General features: G+C 49.5%; 1 protein-coding gene across 10 annotated transcripts; it reads right to left on the bottom strand.

The window, feature by feature from the left end:
- Nucleotides 1-518: 518 nt before the first annotated feature.
- On the bottom strand, nucleotides 519-11,938 carry FTSJ1 (FtsJ RNA 2'-O-methyltransferase 1). Of its 10 annotated transcripts, XM_024116913.3 has the most exons (14): nucleotides 11,895-11,933; nucleotides 11,672-11,813; nucleotides 9,974-10,143; nucleotides 9,629-9,698; nucleotides 9,440-9,530; nucleotides 9,013-9,091; nucleotides 7,544-7,596; nucleotides 7,405-7,458; nucleotides 7,216-7,318; nucleotides 7,030-7,113; nucleotides 6,226-6,329; nucleotides 5,939-6,136; nucleotides 5,681-5,722; nucleotides 3,457-4,014 (listed from the first exon to the last, which is right to left on the bottom strand). In XM_024116913.3, the coding sequence occupies exons 2-13, from the start codon at nucleotides 11,809-11,811 to the stop codon at nucleotides 5,690-5,692; spliced, it is 1,179 nt and encodes a 392-aa protein (XP_023972681.1). In that variant the 5' UTR covers nucleotides 11,812-11,813; nucleotides 11,895-11,933; the 3' UTR covers nucleotides 3,457-4,014; nucleotides 5,681-5,689. The 10 variants fall into 10 exon arrangements, with proteins under 10 accessions (XP_054937482.1, XP_023972684.1, XP_007115789.1 ...); XM_055081507.1 differs by lacking the exons at nucleotides 3,457-4,014; nucleotides 11,895-11,933 and adding an exon at nucleotides 519-565 and having other exon boundaries at nucleotides 11,672-11,800; XM_024116914.3 differs by having other exon boundaries at nucleotides 6,226-6,323; nucleotides 11,672-11,938.
- Nucleotides 11,939-17,770: the final 5,832 nt, after the last annotated feature.

The following is a 17,770-nucleotide window of genomic DNA, read 5'->3' on the forward strand; positions in this document are numbered from 1 at the left end:
TGTAGACCCACCAGCCGTCACAGGCATGGGACTTTCATACTCCTGTGGTCACCCTGATGGGAGCACACCCTCCTGAGGCCACAGGCACTGGGTATAGACACGCTGTGCCAGCAACTGTGGGGTTTGGACAATACTGGGTCACATACACTCGAGATTGGACATTGCTTCTGTCACAGAAACTTAGGTGTGGACGTTCCTGGGCCACGAGACTGGAGTGTGGACACCTCTGTGATCACACAGTTTGAGATGAGCACACTCACGATGCCACTCACACTGTGCTGTGGAACCTCCCAAAGTCACACAGACTAAGCCGTTGCCACTTTTGGACTCTGATTGTGGGGTGGACACTCCTGGGGGGTCACAAAGGCTGGGCTGTGGACGTTTCTGTAGTCAAACATTAGGATGTGGGCACAGCCAGGGTAAAACCCACCGGACCCATTGGGGTCACAAAGACAAGGGGAGGATGTGTTTGTGGTCACACGCACTCAAGTGTAGACACCCCTCTGCTCACCTTGTTTGGGATGTGGACGCTTGTGGCATCACGCAGACTGGAGTTCAGCTACTCCTAGGGTGACAGGGATGACGTAGTAAATGAGCCTGTGGGGCCACAGAGACTGAGGTGGGGACACTCCTCGCTCCCACAGTGGGTGGAAAGCTCTGGAGTTGCAGGCTGGGGAGTGACACCCTGGTGGTCACAGATCCCAGAGCATAGAGACTTCACTGATCACACAGCCAAGGGTGTACCATCCTAGGGACACATGGACTGGGTGGTGGCCACTCCTGTGGTCACACAGAAAGTTGATCATCCTGGGGTCATGCAGACTATTGTGTAGACCCTTCTGGAGAAACACGAGCTGACTGTGGGTCCTCCTGGGGTTACATACACTGGGGTGTGGACACTCCTGGTGTTTCAAGCGCTGAGGAATGATCACTCCTAGGGGACACTGACTGGCAGGTAGAAAGCCAACAGTGACAGACTGGGGTGTAAACAAACAATGCTTTTGTAACACAGACTAGGGGTGTGCTTTCCTCAGGACACACATTGGCGTCTGGAGACTCCTGGGGTCAGACAGAGGGGGTGGACATTTCTATGGTGACAAAACCTGACATATGCTATTGGTGAGGTCACCCAGACTGGGATGTGGGCACTGCTGCTGACTGACATACTTTGCAGTGGGCACCCCTGTGGTCAAATAGACTGGAGTTTCTACAACGCTGCAGTCAGAAGCTTTGGGATATGCACACTTATGGGGTCACACAGACTATATTTTGAATACTCCAGGTGTCACACAGACTGGAGTATATACCCTCCTGTGGTGACACAGACTACACTGCAGATACCCTTGGGGGGCAACAATGACTGAGGTGTGGTAACCCTGGGGGTTACAGCGACAGGGGAATGGACACCCATTGTTGTTACACAGTCTAAGCAATTGACAAACCTGCAGTCATCTGACCAGGGCGTGTACACTCTGGGGGTAACACAGGCTGTGTTGCGGAAAGCCTGGGGTCACAAAGACTGGAGAATAAACATTCCTGTCATCACAGACTGGGGTGGAAACACTCCAGGAGTCACTCAGACTAAAGTAAGTACCCCACTGGAGACACACGGGCTGGGACGGATGTACCTCTGGGGACAAACTGACTTTGGCGTGGAAAATTCTGGGGTCACACTGAGGGGCGTGGACACTCCTGGAGTCGCAAGAATAGGGCCACGCAGGTGGAGAGTGGGCACTCCCAAGCTCAGAGAGCAGGCCTAGGCCGGGTGGGCCCCTCCTCGGCCACACACTTGCGGGTGTGGACTCCACTGGCTAGCACAGACTGCGAATTAGACACTGCTCCCGTCAGAGAGACTTTCGGTGTATACTTCTGACATTACACAGATGGGGGTGGACACCAGGAACACACAGCCCGAGGTGAGTATGCCCACAGGGTCCCAAAGGCTGGTGTGTTTACGCTCCTGGGAATTGAGATGTGGATACTCCTGGGATTATACAAACTGGGCTGTCCACACTCCTGGGGCGTCACTGACTCTAGTGTGGACACTGCTGAATTTACATGGTGATGGGTGTGGACACACTACCTTTTGTGTGGACACTTCTGTTTTACATTCCTGGAGTCACACAGACTGGGGTGTGGACATTCCTGTGGTCATACTGACGTGGGTGATAAGACTCCTGGGTTAACAAGCTGTGGTGTGGGCCCCCTGGGGTTAGACTCAGTATGGATACTCCCAGGGTCACAAAGTCAGGTATAGAAACACCTGGGGTCACAGACTGGGATGTCGGTAGTCCTGAGGTCAATGGATGGTGTTTGGACAAAGAACAGTGATTTTCTAAAGATAAGCGAGTAAGCTGCGGAAACCGGGTCTGCCCATGTAGCTGGTGTTTGTCAGCTCCTGTTTGCTAAAATATAGAAATTCAGGACGGCAGTCATGGCACACTTTCTGATATTCCTTTAAGAGAGGAGTTCTTAATGTAAAAAATTTGTTCTGGGGAGTTCCCTGGTGGCCTAGTGGTTAGGATTCTGGGCTTTCACTGCCGTGGTGCGGGTTCAATCCCTGATCGGGGAACTGAGATCCCACAAGCCATGCAGCACAGCTAAAAAAAAAAAATGTGTCCTGGGGAACCCTTTGGAATCTGATCTGATCAAGTCTGTGGACCCCTTCATAGAATATTTTTGAAAGCATGCGTGTGCATGTGCATACACACACACACTCAAATACACAGGATTATGGAAACTAAATAAACAGCATGGAGGTTCCTCAAAAAATTAAATAGAACCACCATATGATCCAGCATTCCCCGTATCCCAAATATATACTTCTGGGTATATATCCAAAGGAGATGGAATCACTGCCTCAAAGAGCTATCTGCACCCCAATGTTCATTGCAGTATTATCTACAATAGCCAAGATATGGAAACAACCTAGGGGTCTGTCGACAGATGAATGAATAAAGAAAATGCGGTATACGCATATGATAGAATATTATTCAGCCATAAAAAAGGAAACCCGCCATTTGTGACTACGTGGACAGACCTTGAGAGTATTATGCTAAATGAAATTAGTCAGAGAAACACAAATACTGTGTGATCTCACTTATATGTGGAATCTAAAAATGGGTGAAGGTGGTCAAAAGGTACAACACTTCTAGTTATAAATAAGTTCTGGGGATGTAATATACAGCATAGTGACTATACTTATCAGTACTATATTGTATATTTGAAAGTTGCTAAGAGAGCAAATCTTAAAACTTCCCATCACATGAAAAAAAACTGTAACTATGTGAGGTGATAGATGTTAATTAAACCTGCAGTAGTTATCTTGCAATATACACATATATCAAATCATTATGTTGTACACTTTCAACTTACACATTATATCAATTATATTTCAACAAAACTAGAAAAAGAGTTACCATGTTAAAATGAAACAACATTGGGATGCTATATGAACTTTTTTTTATTAATACATCAAATTTTAAGACCTTATTCAAAGTAGTGACCAACGTGAACAATATTTTAAGATGCCTGCAACGACTGTAACATAACATAAAAAAGTAACTGTGATCTGTATTCGTGGAAGTTGCAGGCACTGCCTTTACTTATTGCGATTTGATGCCAGCATTCAGATCCGGGAGTATAGCTAAAATTTCAGTTATATTAGTGAAAATAAAGATGTAATATTTCCCTCCATCAAATCCACACATAACACTGACTTCTACCCAGGTTAAGAACCCCCACTCTCAGGGTGAATTCTGGACATAATCAGGACACGGCTGGAAAGATTTAGAGAAGAGGCAAGACCCCACTCAAGAATCCCCTCTGCAGTGCAGACGGACATTCCGTGATGTTACTTTCCTCGCTGTGTTCCTGGTGGTTGCTGCAGGTTCCCACTCGGAGCTTGTATGTTCAGGACCGGTTGATGAGATATTTGAAAACAAGTTCATCAACTCAAGTTCTGGTTTTCCTGACAGCAAACAGCTTCCGAGTCCTTATCAGATTGCCAGCTAACTAAAGGTCAAAGTAAAAGGAAGTTTTAAACCAAAATATGTTTCCCCACTGTCTTCTACTATAATCATTGTTTGCTCAGCTACTAACATTTTTTGAAGTTTTCTCCTTTACTTTCATTGTGAACCATAACACACAGAAAAATGCATAAAACATATAATGTTCATTATTTGATGTGTAGTTCTCCACTGCGAATAAACCAGGATTTAACGATCCATTCTATAGCTGATGGATATTTGGGCTGTATCTAGTCTGGGGGTACTACAAATAGTGCTGGCTAGGGACATTCTAGTACTCATTTCTTAGGAGTGGAACTGGCACACATGCAGCTTTAGCAGATAACGCCTAACAATTTTCCAGTGGCTACACCATTATATGCTGCCATGGGTGTATTCAAGAGTTCCAAATGCTGCACATCCTTCCAGATGCTTAGTATTGTCAATCTTTTTAGTTCTAACCTGCATTTCCCTGATGAGCAGCTTTTCATGTGCTTACTGGCCATTCTCATATTTTCTTTTCCTTACTGACTTACAGCAGTTTTTTAAATATCAAGGATACTATACATAGGGATTATAAATATCTCTTCCCATTGTGATTTGCTATTTCATTTTTTTAAAGATGTCTTTTTTACTTCTTATTTTAATCGAAGACTTGGTCTGAATAACCCGCAAAGCCATTGCCAGACAGGGATGTCCTCTAATGTGGTATCCTGAGGATGCGAAGCCCTCCAGCACTGATAGGTTTAGCCCAGACTGTTCCAGGAAAACTGGCTCCTCACTGCTCCCTCACATACCAGGCAGGGTTCCACCTCAGGGCCTTTGTATTTGCTATTTCCTCTCCCTGGAATGCTCTTCCCCTAGATAAACACACGATTCCCTCCTTCATCTTCTTCAGGTCTCTGCTCAAACATTACCTCAGTGAGACCTTCCATGATAACCTTTTTAAAAACTGCAAACTGCCACCCCCTAGAATTCTTGACCTCTTTACCCTGCTTTAAAAATTTCTTCATATCTCATATTACTTTTACATTATATATATATATGTGTGTGTGTGTGTGTGTGTGTGTGTGTACATATATAGAGAGATAAAGATAAATAGTTTGTGTATGTGTGGGTGGAAACTCCTGCATTTAGACTGTGTTATTGCTTATCACCTCTTTCCCAAACTAGAAGCTCTGAGGGCCAGGATATTTGTCTGTGTTGTTCCCTGCTCTATCTTCAAACCTAGAACAATGCCCAGCACACAGCATATGCTCAATAAATGTTTACCGAGTGCCCCAATATGTAAAATACATATATAGAGAGATAAAGATAAATAGTTTGTGTATGTGTGGGTGGAAACTCCTGCATTTAGACTGTGTTATTGCTTATCACCTCTTTCCCAAACTAGAAGCTCTGAGGGCCAGGATATTTGTCTGTGTTGTTCCCTGCTCTATCTTCAAACCTAGAACAATGCCCAGCACACAGCATATGCTCAATAAATGTTTACCGAGTGCCCCAATATGTAAAATCCTTAAAGCAGTTCCTGGCACATAAGATCAGGTGTTTTAGTAAAGGTTTGCTGACTGAAATCTTACCAGTTGATGTAAAAATTTCAAAGGTGAAATTTTACTCAGCTTTTTCTTAAAGGTGCCATTTACTCAAATTCTTAGACAAAAAGGCAAACTTACCTTAACACCTTAAGGCGAACAGTTCATTTCACTGTCTTCCACCTACCCAAGAAAAAAAGAAGGGATTCAGATACTTGGCTAAGCTTTTCCATTCACTGTACTTGGTTTTACCCATTGATTTTTATAGCTATTGGGAGGCGGGGAAGAGAAGTTTGTCCCAGAAACCATGTGATTTGGGGCAGAAGGAGGCACACGAGGAGGGGGTCACTGTGGGCACAGAGAAAGGGCATTAAGGGCTCTGGGCCCATGTTTCCAGACCTCAGAGGCCAGCAGGGTGTGGCGCTGTGGGGTGGCCAGGGACTGGGGCAACGTGTCCACTGCGCTGATGGGGCAGTCCTGGGGGCGGATCTCCTTGGCCAGCCGCCCCTTCTTCTTCAAGGTGCAGGCCTCCTGGTACGGTGGTGAGATGGGGGGCTGCGTGGGCGGAGTATACTTGTATTCTGAGCCGTCCTCTAGCTGCAGGGACACATGTCGGCAGGGGGTGGTGAGGACCTGGGAACCTAGGACAGCACCCCCCATCCACCCACTGTTGGCTAGGTGCTTACATCCAGTGGGTAACTGCGGTCCGAATCATAGGCGCTCAGGTCCCCACAGGTCACAAATGGTACAATGATGCGGGTGGGACCATCTAATTGGTTGAAATCTGGATCTGACAAGCAGGGAGAGATGAGGCAGGACAGGGCTGGGGTGTCTGGGACCAGTTGTGACTCAGGCTGTACCCAGGATGGGTAGCGAGGCCTCCCTAACATATCCACCAGCTACTGTTACCCTCCTTTACCAGAAATCCTTCATTTGGTTCAGATCACTTCCTCAGAGAAGCCCTCCATGATCACCTGTTCTAAAACACACCACCCCCCAACCCACTTTTCTCCAACTGCACTTATGTCCACCTGCCATATTCTGTCTGGACTTTGTCTCACTCAAGTGCGCCTGCCACAAGAGCCGCTTTGTGCTTTTTCCCTCTAGGGGTCAGTCTGAAGGCCCTCACAGGGTGAAATTCCCACACAGGGGTGGGGTTTCCACCTGGGGTGTGACTGAGTCTTCTTAGTCTAGAATCTCTGCGGGCAAGTGGAGTCTCCCTTGGGGTAGAACTCAGGATCCTCCCATGACAGAATTTTCACCAGGTCCAAGAGTTACCACTAGGCCACTGGGCTAAAGATCCTCCTGGGACAAAATATCCATACAGGGGTAGAATTTCCAGAGGGTGGGGCTGAGGATCCTTTTGGGACAGAATTCCCCTAAGGGGCAGAGTTTCCACCAGGGGGTGGGGCTGAGGGCCCTCCTGGGACATAAATTCCATTGGTGGACAGACTCTCCCCAGGGATGGGGCCCAGGGCTCTGGCTCTCACCGTAAGAGTGGTCCAGCAGGGGTTTGGTCAGGTCCGGCAGGAAGCCCTCAGGGGGGTCATAACCCTTACAGACAGCAAAGGCCTCTGTGGGGATAAGGTTGAGAGAGGGGCGACTGGCACCACCACCCCGTGCGGATGGGTCCCTGAGATGCGCACCCTCCAGCCTGGCCCCTCCACCCCACTGACCAATGCTGGAGTTCCGGCTGCTCTTGGGCTTGGCACAGAGCACAGTGGAGAAGAAGACACGCAGTTGACTGTAGATCAGTGTCACATCCCGGCCTCGGAAGATCTGCAGGGTGGGGAGGCAGAGATGGAGGCATGAGGATGACCTTTGGAGACCCCTCTCTACCCCCTACCAGGTTCCCTGAGCCTTACCTTGGCCACAAAGCAGCCCCCTGGCTTCAAGACATGTGTAGCAATGTTCAGAGCCTGTGGGCAGGACAGATGGCTAAGGATGAGGTGGAGACAGCCAGGAGGGGGCCAAACTGAGGCAGGGGCAGCCAGGGTTACTCACGGCTAGGAGGAGCTGGGCCTGCATATACTCATCAACATCATGGAGACCGGTTACTGCATCAAGAGAACAGCATTAGGGGGCCATCCAGTCTAGCTATGCTCCTGTTCTAACCTCCCAGAGAGGTTAGAGCGCTAAAAACATTTCCTAGGCTCTCTTACTGCTAAGGTTCTGCATGCAAATACTACCTGCCAGCTAGATGCGTACTCTGAACTCCTAACCCTTAGGCACTCATTTTTATTCTCAAAACAACCTCAGGCGTGAATATTGTTATCATCATTTCTACCTCCAGTCCTGACTGTTCCTCTTAACTCCAGACTCAGATCAGAACAAACATCTCAGACACAATACATCCAAAAACAAACTCCCGATCTTCCTGCCCAAACCTGCTCCTCCCATCATCTTTCCCATCTCATCTGATCCTTCCAGTTGTTCAAGCCAAAAACCTTCGAGTTACCTTTGACACACACCCACCCACCACTCTCTCCTCACACCCACATTTAAGCCATTAGCAAATCTTCTCAACTCCACCTGGAAGACTGCAGCGGCCTCCCCTCCCCAGGTCTCACCCCTCACACTGCTCACAGCAGCCAGAGGGATCCTGTCACAACCCAAGTCAGGCACGACCCTCCTCTGCTCACAACCCTCTCATGGTTTTCCCCACGCTCTCATCTCAGTGAAGAAGCCAAAGTCACCACTGTGGCCCAGAAAGATCCACACAAGGATCTGTTCTCACCTCTTACAACTCTCCTGCTCACTCACTCCAATCCAGCCACACTGATCTCGCTATTCCTCACACATGCCAAGCACCCTCCTACCTCAGGGCCTTTGCATAGGCCAATTCCTTTACCTGGATTGTTCTTCCTCCAGACGTGCCCCTGGACCATTCCCTTGACTCCTTTAGGTTTTTGTGCTAAGGCCAATGAGGCCTTCCCAACTTCATTTAAAAGTCCTACAGGCACTCCCCTCTTCCCTCTCCTTTTCATTGACATCCCATGGTACCTATCACCTTTTGACAGGCTACATAGCTCAATCACTTGTTTCTCTTCTGTCTGCTCCCACTAGAACACCAGCTCTATAAGGTCAGAGATTAGTAGAGTTTTATTCACAAATATTTTCCCAACATGTACAACAGTGCCTGACACACAACAGGTGCTCAGTAAATGTGCTGAATGGATGGATGGCTAACTAACTGAAAAAAAAAGAAAAACAGTGAACACTAAGATGGAATTGGACAGCTGCAGAGAGATGAGCAATAAGAAGATGAAAGGGTGGACAAAACCCAAACGGTAGAGTACAGGGAGGGAGAAGACAGAGGCAGAGAATAGGAAACAGAGGTAGGGAGAAGTTGCTAGATGTAGGAACAGCTGACAGTGGAGAGGAGAGACAGTAAAAGAAGCCAACAAAGGCAGGACATACAGAGAAGGACACACACAGGGCCCCCGCCTGGCCTCCCAATCCCTGCTGTTTACCATCAGGAGCCCCGTCGCACACCACTAGGTCCGCGGGGCAGCCCTCAAAGTGCTGGATGATCTCCTTGGCAGTGGACAGCTATGGAAAAGAGGGAGGATGAGTGGCCCCAAGGTACCCCCTCCACAGCCCTCTAACCCCACCTGCCCTTGGCCCTGGCCCACAGCCCCTGGGTCAGCCAAATTCTCAGGCTTTGCCTAAGACTGGGCTCCATCTCTGGGATCATTTTTTTGCTGTCTCTCTGTGATGATGACAGGCTGGCTCTGTTTCTCTGCTGTTACACTCTCTTGGGTTCTCTCAGTTACTCTATCTCTGTCTGTCTTTCTCAGTCTTGTTTGTCTTTCTCTTTCTCTCTTCCACTTGCCGTAGCCCCCACGTTGGGGGGCCTTTGCCCAGGATACACCCCAACACCCCAAGCCATGCTCTCACCTGGGTGATATCCCCCTGGATCTGTAACACACCTGGTAGTGGAGCCATAGCCTGAAGGTCCACGGCCACCACGTGGCCGGACCCCTGGCCCCTGTGGACAACACGGTCCATGTCAGCCCAGTTATCACTCCTGGTCCACCCTCCATCTAACCTGCCCTCCCACCCTCCCATCTGGGACTCCACACTCACCCAATCTTCTGGCTCAGCACCTGGCTCCAGCTGCCCGGGGCCGCACACAGGTCAACTGCCCGCGTCACACCTGAGCATACACAGGAAGGTGTAGTGGTCAGCTGCACCCACCTCTCCAACCTGGGACCCTGCAAAGTTCACCCCTTTCCCCTGGGGAGCACCCGTATCTATCTGCTGCCTAGATGCCCATCTCCTTTCGTGTACCTGCCCATCTTCCTGACTGGCCTCTGCCCCATAGACCCTCCAAGTCAGCCCACCTACCACAGGGAGCTCTGTAGACCTAGCCCACTTGTCTATTCCTTTCGCCCACCCCATCCCCCAATGACTCGCCCGCCAAGTGGGGACCTTGGAAGAGCTGGAATTCCTCGTCAAGTTGTAGCAGCTTGAAGGCACTGCGGGCACGCCAGCCATTCTCCTTGGCTAGGCGGTAGTAGACATCCCGCTTGTCCTTTGACGTCCGTCCCATCTCACACACTGTTTGCCCAGGGACCTGCCAACAGTAAGCTGACGCCGCCCTATATCAGTAAGTGGGCCATCACCTACCTCTGCAGGGCAGCGAGAACCACAAAAACTAAACCGGGCTCATCTGACCCATGTGACAGCTCATTCAACAGGTGGGAAGGCTGGAGCCCAGTCACTAACCCCAATGAACTCACTGAACCTGAAGGACCCCACCACTGAGCTCTCAGGCTCCATCACTAACCCCACAGATCCCCCCCAAAGATCCCACAAACCCAACACTTATCTCATAGATGACCCATTACTGACCCTGTCCACCTCCCACTGCTGTCACTCACCCACCACATATTAAACCCCACTATCAACCCTTCTCTGACCACCTTATCCCCAATAACATCTCACTGTATTCCCAGCTCTCCTCATTGCCCCTAGAGTCATATAGCCCTACTAGCCCCCCATTAATCCCTTGCTTTCACCCCATTATCCTCATACTACCTCACTGCACTCCCCACCTCCTTAATCTCTCTCCCCTGAAGTGATTAGGCCCCCAATAATTCCTTTATTACTACATCTTTATCGCCGCCCCCCCATTAATGCCTGGACAATCATGGCCTATTAGCTCCCCATCGAGCTCTCAATTGCTATGATTTATCAGTCCCCATTAACCTGGCCCTCCAACTGATCCTTCATAGATCACACCACTAGCCCCCTGTAACCCTTCACTACCACACATTCATGTTAATCCCTGATAATCATACATCAGTTCCACATTCTCCCCTCACTGCCCACCCTTCTCCCCACCCAACAGCTTACTATTACCTCCTCTTTGCTCACTCTGCTCCTATTAATTCTTCAAGGATCATACCATCATCACCCACTAAAATCTTTTTATTACAACACCCCTTCAGCCTCTCATTCTCTCTTCTTTGATCACTACTCCCATTAGTTCCTTGATCATGACTTTTACCGGCCTCTATTATTCCCTCCACAGCCGCACCATTATCCTTTCAATCACTATGCCCCACCACTCTTTATTAACCCGTTGAATATCATACCTCCATCAGTTCCTCAAGGATCACACTCCTATGTGCCTCCCATTATCTTCTAGTTGCCCACTCTACCATCCCCTCATTAACTAATGAACACATCCCATTGGCCCCCTTGAACACATCGACTAAAACACGCCTTTTAGCCCTCACCGATTCCCCAATATCACTCCCACCAGACCTCTATTACACCCACGCAGCCCATCAAACCTCCACACCCACCCATGAACAGCCCTCTGGCTACACCGCCGGTCCCTCCTCATCATTACCTGAAAGCCCAAGTCCCCACTGGGACCACAAGACCGGCTCCGCCGGTATCTGGACCTCTGCGCCCCCCGCCCACCCCCAGACCATCCCGCATGAGTGGTCCCCTTCTCCAGACAAACCTTGGGTCTGGAGCCTACCTGGTGCCAGCTGACCGGACTACGCAGCTGCAGCGCCGAGGGCGAACTTGCCTCCTTCCCTCACCGGCGGGGCAGCGCAGGCATGCCTCAACCGTCTTGGCCGGGACCCAAGTCCTCCGCGCCCCAGGGCCTACCTTAAACTTTCGGAGCGGGGAGAAGCGGAACGAAGGAGACCGGTCCGCAAGCAGCCCGAGCCTCGGCGAAAGCACAAACCGGTGAGAAGTCGTAGGGCTTCAGTTTGTATTCTTAGTTGATCCGAATGTCTGTCGCGCATGCCTAAGGGTGACCGGAGCGTGGAAAGCCTGTCATCGTGGAACGCGGTGGCTCGCGCAAAGCGGGGACCCGACCTGAACGTACCACGTGAGTTCCGGCATCTTGCGCCGACGTAGCCGGTCAGGCGAACTGCCGTTCCCAGCATGCAACGGGCGCGAGTAAAGCCGCCGAAGTCGCGCACGGCATGGCCGAAAGGTCGCGAGGCACGAGAACTGACTTTGTTCTTTTGTTACAAGGCGAAAATAGACGTACTCTCCGCCCCTCCCTTCTTGTACAATAGTATTCCTTGAGCCTGTGGACTACATTTCCCAAGATACAACGCGCGCGGCGGCACCTATTTATTTTTCGCGCGCCGCGAAGTGCAATCACCTCTGGGGTAGCGAATTTGAGAGGAAGGAGAGTGCGTTAATTAAGTGCGCGAGCGCGCAGAAGCTGCTCGGCTGCAATTTCAAATCCCACTTCCGCTAATTGATAGCGCCTTCTGACTGTTACCGTCTCAGAACTGCGGTTTCTCCTTCTGTAAAATGGGGATAACAAGTAGTTCAGACTCCACAGAGAGTCATTGGCAGGATTAAATAGGTGTAGTTCCGCACACTGTCTCTAATTCTGTGTTCTTCAAACACTTTTAACTCGGACCTAGAAAAAAAAAACTGCATCTCGACCCAGTGCACAAGCAAATATAGTAATGGAAACATTTGTTATAGCGTTTACCATGTGCCAGGCACTCTTTTGAGTGCTCTCAGTGGTGTGCTGGTAAATGGTTAACAATCAGCTATTTAGGTGGAGAGGGAGAGGAAGCCCTGATTTCTAACATTTGCCAGTTTCCATGGTTTACATACTATCATGTTGTCAGATTTCAACTTACCAAGGTGTAGTCACGGAACACAGAGTCTGGAAGAGACGCACTAGTGCACCAGTGTGTATTATTTCTACAGTACAATTAAAATAGGGATAAATGATCTCAGGAGCATAGAAATAATGAAATGTAGTAAAATAATAATTAAGAAGTGATAAGTTTTGAGTATTTATCACCTTTTAAAATCTAATTTATTTAATTATAAGTTTACATAATTTCATTTTTAATAATAGGTGTGTTTGCCCCAGTTTACAGATTAAGGAAAAGGAGACAAAGGAGCATATATATATATATTCGATGTGTAAACATACACCATTTACTGCATATGTGATGATATAGAAATATATAGTGATGTCTAATATTTACTAGTATATAAATTATATATTAGAAAATAAATATAAATATGTCAAGTGGAAATATTTATTTATGCTTTTCTGTATAGTTTATGTATAAAATATACATATCTTATATAAATGTATATGCTGATAAATATATATAAATCTGCTAGTATCTATACATATCTACTTACTAAAGTAACTACTAAATGTAAATATACTATTAAGTATATAAATATGTCAGTTGGTGATAAAAGCTATGAAGGATAATAAAGGAGGGTGAAAGGATTGGAGAGTAACAGGGGTTGAATTGCTATATTAGACAGTGTGGTCAGGGAAGGCTTTCTGACGAGGTGACATTTGAGCTGAGACCTGAAGGGGAGCACACCCTAGGAATATTTGGAGGAAGAGCATTCCAGGCAGAGGGAACACCCAAGTGCAAAGACCCTGAAGTGGGAATGAGCTTGGCGAGTATTCAAACAACTGAACGATAGATTCATCATTCCTTAGAAATGTGAGCTTCGCTAGGCAGGGGTTTCTGTTGTTTTGTTCACTGCTGCCTCCCTGGCACCTAGAATAGGGCCTGGCACACAGGTGGTGTTCAATAGATGTTTGCTGAATTCACCCTTTTGTTGCTTTGTTCCTTCACTCTTTCCGTAGTGGTGTGCTCTGCATTTATGTGGGGCCCTGGGAGGAGGTGTAGACGGCCGCGCAGAGACTCTGGAGAGCCAGAGAGGAAGCCACAGCTTGTCAGCAGAGTTCAAGGGCATTGTGGGGGGTGGTGGGAACATGGCTCCCCTGCAGAGGTGAGCAAGTGTGAGAAAGCAAGGGTTCAAGCCACCAGGCACTGCTCCACAGAGAGGAGGGGGTGCCAGGCATTGGGGGCCCATGTTCACCCTGTGGGATGCTTCCTGTTTTCTTGCCTCTCACAAAGAGGATGTTTAATTTTTTGCAAAGAAACTTGCTTCCTCCAGCAGGGCTGGGGGGATTGGGGGACAGGAGCCAGGCTCTGAACTCCCCAGGCTCTTCCCGAAGTGGGGTGTCCGCCTGAAGCTCCCACCCAGCACCCCACTGAGTGTAAAGGTGTCCTCCCCTCAGCCTCCTGGAAAGGTCAAGGAGAGGGGAGCTGCCAGGCCGGCCCTGTGCCGGAGGGCATCTTACCACGTGAGGGAAAGACGGGGGTGGTCCAGGCACAGGGGACCAGACACTAACTCAAAAAGCCTTGCAGTCCAGGGGCTGCTTTGAGGGACGGAAGAGTTATCTGTGGGGAGCCTGCATGAAAGGAGAGATTAGAATCCAAACCCAGATCAGTGGGGGGATGCCTTCACTGGCAGAGAAGAGTTCATTAATTCCTTTCACAAAGATGTTATTGAGCGATTACTGTATGTCAAGCATTGTTCTTAGTGCTTCACCTGTATTCATTCATTCAGTCTTCCCCATGGCCCTGAGTTAGGCAGTAGTAAGCCCTGCGGGAAGCTGAAACAGTGAGGTTTCGAAACTTGCTCCTGGCCACACAGCTCCTAAGTGGCAGAGCTGGGAAAGCTTGCACTGTTAACTGCTTTGCTCCGTGGCTCCCTCCCCTGAAGACTGCTGAGTAGTGTTTTAATGAAAAGCAGGGGTCTGCTTAGAAGAACTGACAAGATCCTAAACTGACTTTTAATAGATTCTATAGGAATCCCAAATGTCCCATGAGGGTCTGCTTTAATGAACCAACAAAAGCCTTAAAACGACCCTGAGAAAGGGCCCTACTTTGATGAACGAACAAAGCGTTCTTATCCCTGGCACGGCCTCAAGGCCTCGGTCAAGCTTAAAGACATCTGTTCCTTCTAAAGCAGGCTGCCTCTGCAGCCAGATTTCACTTTCCCTTTGTTTTTCCTCCTACCAGCATATGTGGAACACCTGCTATTTGCAATGCCCTGAAACTTAGCTGAGCTATGGGGTGCAGAGCTGGATGAAGATTTGCCCCTCCCCTAGAAGAGTTCACTCGGCAGAAATAAAAATAATGATGATAATATGACACTTGATAAGTAGCATTCATTGACCTCCAGCTGTGTGCCCAGTTGGCCTTGTGCTGGGCAATGTTGGAGGGCAGGGCTGGCCCATGGAGAGGAGGACAATGATCAGAGGAGGAAGCTGCTGCTGGGAGGTGGTGGGTGAGGGCATCTGTTTTTTGTTGAAGTTTCACTAGTTCTTTGGATGGGACACTTCAAACTTTTCTTGAAATCTAGACACCTGCCTAGCCAGTCCCCATCCCCCCGCCCCTTAGTCATTTGGGCCAAGGCCTCTGCTGACAGGTGTCTCTTTCCCTGGCTGGCCTGGAGCACAGATGTTTAATGGCTCTCAGGGGGGAAGAGGAGAGAGACGAGAGACACAGAGTAGGCCGGGATAGACAGGGGAGTGGTGTGTGTGTGTGCACCTGCTGGCTTGTGCCCGCACGCCTGTGTATGAATACCCTGAGGGTATCTCAGCTACCTGTACATGTTCCCAGCAAAAAACACATGTATGTGAGTTCCACATGTGTCTTACTATGTTACTTGCCTTGTTGTGTCTTGTGTCTATCGCTGCCTATCCAACTCGTGTGTTTCCTTTTTGACCACTGTGTGTTGGTCCCATCTGCTTGTGCAATTCATCTATATGGGGCTGTGTGTGTGTGTTCCCTGGGTGCTTATGTGTCTCCTTTGTAATGCTTGTGTGTGAGAAGTGTGTTTATCTGTCTCTCCTCTGTGTGTGTGTCTCCGATGTCTGTGTGTCTTTCTTCTCTGGCACCATGTTTGCACCTCTCCTCCGTGAGTGGCTATAGGTGTGTGCTCCCTAAGGGCATTACTTCTGGTGCCAGTGTATGTTCCCTTGTTTCCTCTTCATGCAGCTTTAGGTGTATTTTCTGCATTTCCTCTTTGTAATGATAGTAAGTGTACTCTCTGCATCCCTGTTTCTCCAGTTTGTGAGCCTATATATGCATTCCCTGTGCATTCTTCCCTGACTTGATTTGTGTGAATAGCTGTGTATACACGTCTGTGTGCACCTGTCTGCTTGAATGCAGTTGTGCATGTGTCTGTAACTGCGGCTTCTCTGTCTGTACAATCGTGTCTGCCTGTGGGTGCCTCTCTCTCTGTGACCAGAGCTGTATGTGGTCACAAGTTCATACACAAATTCACATGCACAGAGGTATCATGATAGAGGCTGAACCTGGATGTTAGCCTCCAGGGTCATCTGAACCTGGAATCGCGTGTGTGGGAGATGCTGGGCCTGTGTATGATGTTGTCGGCTCTGTAGAATCATATTTGTCTGTGTGCTCTGGCTCTGTGTGTGGCTGTGAGTCTGTGTGTGATTTGCCTGTTGGTTCTCTTTGGTGTGGCTGTGAGTCCGTGGGTGATGCTGTCTGTGAGTCTGTAGTGGCTGTAAAGCAGTGTGAGCCTATCCCTGCATCCGTCTGTGATCTCTGTGTGCAGCTCAGTGGGTGATGATACTTATAAGACTAAGTCACTCTGTGTGGCTGTATGTGGCTGTCCCATGGCCTGGGCTCTCCATGTGCTGTTTGCGCGTGTTCATATTGGTCAGCCTGTATTCTCTGTGTGTGGCTGGGAGTCTGCACGCGAGTTTGTACCTCTGTGGGTGATGGCGAGCCTGCCTCCATCTCTAAGCCCCTGGATGGGGCTGTGATCCCTGAGTGTGCAGGAGTCTCTCTCCTGCTGTGGGGAAGTGAACGCCCCATCCCTCACCCTCCTCCCACTGCGAGTGGGGTGGGAGCCTCCAGGCTAGCTTTGAAGCCCCAGCCAGCCCCTGGCCTTTCCGGGAATTCTGTGCTCCCTGTGGGGGGTGGGCAGGTGGGTGGAGGGGCCGGGACAGAGGCCTCTTGTCCACCTGGGCCTCAAACAGCCCAGTCGAGTCGGGCCTGGACCCCATGTCCACCCCGCCTGACTTCCTGCAGGAGACACATGCTTTGCCTGGGACAGACATGCCTGTCACATGCCCGAATGGAATCAACTGACAGACCCCTATTTAAGAGAGACAGGCAGACAGACAGTGGGGCTCCTCCGTTAGGGTGTGGACAGGCTCCACCCAATGCCTAGGCTGGGGTCCAGGACTTCAGGGTGTGCCTAGTTTGCAGACAGTGTGTATCCACACTCCCCGCCCAACTACAAGTGCCCTCCCTGCCTCCCTCTGGGGACCCCCCCCCAAGATCTAGGGTCCTCTCTTGGCTGGGCTGTCTGTCTGAGGTCAGCCTCTGGTGGCCGGGCCGGGCCTCTCCCTGCACCTGTCCCACTGCTGTCCCCAGGTCTGTCTGCTCCTCTGCCTGAATCTGACTTTCTCTGCCTGTTGCCACCTGCCCCTCCATGTGTCTCTCTGCCGCAGCCACTTGCTCTGTCCCTTTGAGCCAGTGTGTCTGTTCCTAACCTCTGGGGATGTGTCTGGCTGTGTCCACCTGTCCATCTGCATTCATCCAGGAGCTTGCGAGAGCCTCTCCTTGCCCACCGTTTCTGAGTCTCTTTCTTCGCTGACTGTCCCTCTGCCTGTCTACCACTCCCTCACACCCTGTCTTTCTGTCCCCTCCTGTTGTCTGTCCTTGTGCTGTTTCTTCCGCCTGCCTGTCTCTATTTGGGATTGTTTCTCTTCCTATTGCTGTCTCTCCTCCTGCCATCCATCCCATCCTGCTGTATGTCTGACCCCTGAGTCAGTTCTGTCTGTCTGTCCCTCTCTCTAGGAGTGGATCTACTCCCTTGATCTTTCAGCCCATCTCCCCCACCTCCCCCGAAACCTCTGTTTCCCTC

Source organism: Physeter macrocephalus, chromosome 21, assembly GCF_002837175.3.
Source record: "Physeter macrocephalus isolate SW-GA chromosome 21, ASM283717v5, whole genome shotgun sequence".
Lineage (NCBI taxonomy): Eukaryota > Metazoa > Chordata > Mammalia > Artiodactyla > Physeteridae > Physeter > Physeter macrocephalus.